Source organism: Mandrillus leucophaeus, unplaced genomic scaffold (assembly GCF_000951045.1).
Source record: "Mandrillus leucophaeus isolate KB7577 unplaced genomic scaffold, Mleu.le_1.0 Scaffold576, whole genome shotgun sequence".
NCBI lineage: Eukaryota > Metazoa > Chordata > Mammalia > Primates > Cercopithecidae > Mandrillus > Mandrillus leucophaeus.
In genome coordinates this window covers 34,459-38,895 of record NW_012106208.1, presented here as the reverse complement: position 1 = coordinate 38,895, position 4,437 = coordinate 34,459, and the positions used below count along the sequence as shown (strand labels likewise).

General features: G+C 48.5%; 1 protein-coding gene across 1 annotated transcript in view; it reads left to right on the top strand.

Annotated features, from left to right (window-relative positions):
• Nucleotides 1-2,748: 2,748 nt before the first annotated feature.
• LOC105552827 (leucine-rich repeat-containing protein 37B-like) overlaps nucleotides 2,749-4,437 on the top strand; it is a 5,899-nt gene continuing 4,210 nt past the window's right edge. Inside the window, exon 1 of the mRNA XM_011998597.1 lies at nucleotides 2,749-4,423. Within this exon, the coding sequence (XP_011853987.1) occupies nucleotides 2,804-4,423 (1,620 nt within the window). The 5' untranslated portion in view covers nucleotides 2,749-2,803. The remainder of the gene's footprint in view (nucleotides 4,424-4,437) is intronic.

Genomic DNA, 4,437 nt, shown 5'->3' with positions numbered 1-4,437 from the left:
GAGGTCAGGAGTTCAAGACCAGCCTGGCCAACATGGTGAAACCCTGTCTCTACTAAAAATACAAAAATTTGCCAGGTGTGGTGGCAGGCCCCTGTAATCACTGCTACTTGGGAAGCTGAGGCAGGAAAATCGCTTGAACCCAGGAGGCAGAGATTGCAGTGAGCCGAGATCATTCCACTGCACTCCTGTCTGGGTGACAGAGCAAGACTCCGTTTTGAGAAAGAAAATAAATAAATAAATAAAAACAACTCAAGGGTCAGATAACATAGCCAGTATAACCATAATTCAAAATAAGCAGCAGAATTTGGAGGATAATTTCCTTCATTCTCAGGAAAATGTGAAACTCCGAAACTGCTTTTTGAGTGCAGGGTATTTCTGGGGCTTTTCCTAAAGTCTTGACCCTTGGCTCTGACCCCTTATTTGGAGTTTGGAGACAGAACTGAGGACTGTATTACTACAGCTGTGGACACAGGAGAGGGGTTAGTCTCCCCCGGCCCCAGGAGTAAGGGAAGCTGGGCTGCTTGAACACAGGCCTTTTTAGAACTCCCTTCAAACAGAATCCCAGAGATGTGGGGAGATGTAAGTGGCCTTAAGACTGATTGTGCTACAGCTTTCGAAAACGATAATGCCTTTCAAATATGGCTTATTACTTGCATCTCAGTATCGCCCATGTACCTTGGGTGGAATATTTTGCAGAAGATCTTTCTGTCAATCATTTACAATCATGTGCTGCAAAGCAAAGTTTAGGTCAACAATAGACCACATATATGATGGTGGTTCTATAAGAGTATAATGGAGCTATCCCTGTACAGGTATACCATTTTTATCCTTTTTTATTTTATTATTATTATTATTTTTTGAGATAGAGTCTCACTCTGTTGCCCAGGCTGGAGTGCAGTGGTGCAATCTCAGCTCACTGCAACCTCTACTTCCCGGGTTCAAATAATTCTCCTACCTCAGCCTCCTGAGTAGCTAGGATTATAGGCACGCACCACCACACTCAGCTAATTTTTGTATTTTTAGTAGAGACTGTTTCTTGCCATGTTGGCCAGGCTGGTCTCAAACTTCTGACCTCAGGTGATCCACTCACCTCAGTGTCCCAAACTGCTGGGATTACAGGCGTGAGCCACTGCACCCGGCCCCCATTTTTATCTTCTATACAGTATTTTAACTACACCTTTTCCAGGTTTACATACACAAATACCTGCCATGGTGTGACAGTTGCCTTTAGTATTCAGTACAGTAACATACAGTACAGGTTTGTAGCCTAGGAGTCGTAGGCCATACCACATAGCCTAGGTGTGCTGTGGGTTACACCACCTAGGTTTGTATAAGTATACGCCATGATGTTAGCACAGTGGTGAAATCACCCAATGACACATTTCTCAAGCTCCTCACATGGCAAGCAACGCATGACTGCATATGAAAGCTCTTAAATAGGGATTGTCTAAATCTCAAAACAGTAATTTACTACATATGGTATGTTTTTTTATTAAAAAAAAAAAAGCAAAAGTATCATTTCAGTGGGAACTTAACTTGAGGCTAGTGTTTTCTTTAACTTTCACCCCAAAGTTGCGAAGTGTTTTGAAGTTTTTCCCTGTAAAATAATTATTTTAATTCAATTTAAATAAAACCCATCAAGAATCTTTAAGCTTTAAGAAGTCTAGCTTCCTGTGAAATATTAGAGGAAGTCAGCACTGATTTCAGGAATCTGATTATAACAATAGATCCATCCCTAAATGAGGCGAATCTTGAAATCTCTTCAATTTTAGTTTAGTTTTTTGAGACAGAGTTTCTCTCCTGTTGCCCAGGCTGGAATGCAATGTTGTGATCTCGGCTCACTGCAACCTCTGCCTCCCAGGTTCAAGCGATTGTCCTGCTTCAGCCTCCCGAGTAGCTGAGATTACAGGTATGCACCACCACACCTGGCTAATTTTGTATTTTTAGTACAGATGGAGTTTCACCATGTTAGTCAGTCTGGTCTCGAACTTCTGACCTCAGTGATCCACTCACCTTGGCCTCCCAGAGTTCTGGGATTATGGGTGTGAGCCACTGTGCACGGCCCCCCTTCAATTTAAAAACCATCACTATGCACCCTATGCCTATGCTAGGCACTGGAATAAGATGAAACATCTTGGAGTTTACATGCTGGTAATTGTGCCAGACAGTAATAAAATAGGTAAGAATGGCTGTGGGGGAAGTCAGCTGTGTTCTAGTTACAGTCGCATTTCAGGAAATTATTTAACATGTTGACTTTAACAACCTAAGCCTCTTCTCCATGTGTGCACACAGGATAGATCTCTGAAAGGTGGTGCTGTAACTTCTAGGGTAATGGCTGTGTTGAGTCAAGGCAGGATGACAGTTCAGCCTAAATGACTGTCATGTGCGTGGTGCCTGCCACTCTAACTGGCACCCATTTTGCAGGTCAGTTGCTCTCCCTGGAAGGAAGAGTATTCTCGAATTTCACCTTGAAGGAGGAAGAATTCAGGCTACCAGAACTGGACTAGCACTTCTTCCTTGGGAAGCTCTGCTGTGCCCTCACCCCACCCCACCCCACCCCACCCCACAACACCACAGCAGGCCGCTGGAGTTGTGGGACCACCTGGGTCTATGGACCAAATCCTTCCTCACTAAGGGGAGGGGAAGGGTGTTCCAGCCGGGCAGGGTGGGAAGGCTGCTTGGGCGGCATTGTGAGATGAGTGCCCTGGTGACATGGAACAGATCTGTGGCATAAATAAAGGTGTCATAAACACAGGGCGGGGCTCACGCTTATAAGGGGCAGGAGCCTCTCAGGGTTGCCAGAATGGCTCCCGCTCAGTGCGCGGCGCCAGCCTGTATCATGTCCCGGCTGCGTTTCTGGGGCCTATGGCCCCTCCTCACGTGGCAACTATTGTGTCTACTAGTCAAGGAGGCTCAGCCTCTGGAGTGGGTCAAGGACCCACTCCAGCTGACCTCTAACCCCCTGGGGCCGCCTGAGCCCCGGTCTTCCCGCTCCTCCCATCTCCCATGGGAATCTCCCCATGCGCCTACTCCCCCGGCAGACCCGGGGGACTTTGATTACCTGGGGCCCTCTGCTTCCTCGCAGATGTCAGCCCCACCCCGGGAATCGACTGAAAATTTGGTTCCATTCCTGGACACGGATTCAGCTGAAGAGCTGCCCCTGGGGCCAGAGCAGTTCTCCGCTGCACACCAGGATTTAAATGACAAGCCGACTCCGGAAGAAAGGCTCCCAGAGGTGGTCCCACTGCTGGATGGGGATCAGAACCAGACCCTAGTTCAGCTTCCTCGCCTCAAAAGCAAGGTTCCAACTGCAGATCTAGATTGGGCTGCAGGTCATCAGGCAGATGAAATACTTGTTCCGCTAGACAGTAAGATTTCAAAACCAACCACATTTATTGTTTCGCCCAAGAACATGAAGAAAGATCTAGCTGAGCGTTGGAGACCTCCTGAGATTGTCGGAATTCCACACCGATTATCCAAACCTCAGCGTGAGAAACAGACTTTGCAGGATGAATATTCGAGTATGGACACACTGTATCCCGGCAGCCTGCCTCCAGAACTCCGGGTGAACTCAGATGAGCCTCCAGGGCCCCCTGAGCGAGTTGGACTTTCTCAATTCCATCTAGAGCCCGAAACTCAAAATCCAGAGACGCTTGAAGACATCCAGTCCTCTTCATTCTGGCAAGAAGCCCCAGGGCAGCTTCCACAGCTCCCTGAGGAGGAAGAACCTTCTTCCACCCAGCAGGAGGCCCTAGCTCTGCCTCCAGCATCCTCTGTGGGGAGTCTAACTCTACCGAATCGTGAGGTGACAGTTCAGCCTCCAGGTGAGGATCAAGCTCATTATAACTTGCCCAACTTTACAGTTAAACCTGCAGATGTGCAGGTTACCATAACTTCAGAGGCTGAAAACGAGACAGAATCTTCCCAAGCCCAGCAAGAGGCCCCAGTTCAGTTTCCCGAGGAGGCGGAACCTTCTGCAACCCAACAGGAGGCCCCAACTGAGCCTCCAGGTCCTCCTATGGAGCATGACCTTTCCCCCAGTGAGCAGGAGCAGCCAGCTCAGCCTTTGGAGTCTTCTGGGGAGGTTGAATCTTCTCAGACTCAGCAGGAGACCCCAGCTCAGCTTCCAGAAGAGATGGAGCCATCTGCAATCCAAGAGGAGGCCCCAACTGAGCTTCCAGGTCCTCCTATAGAGGCTGAACTTTTCCCCAGTGAGCAAGATCAGCCAGCTCAGCCTTCGGAGTCTTCTGGGGAGGTTGAATATTCTCCAGCCCAGCAGGAGGCCCCAGCTCAGCCTCCAGAACATCATGAAGTCACAGTTTCACCTCCAGGTCACCATGAAACTCAGCATTCAGATTTGCCCAGTGTCTCTGTTAAGCCTCCAGATGTGCAGCTCACCATAGCAACAGAGCCTAGTGCAGAGGTGGGAACTTCTCC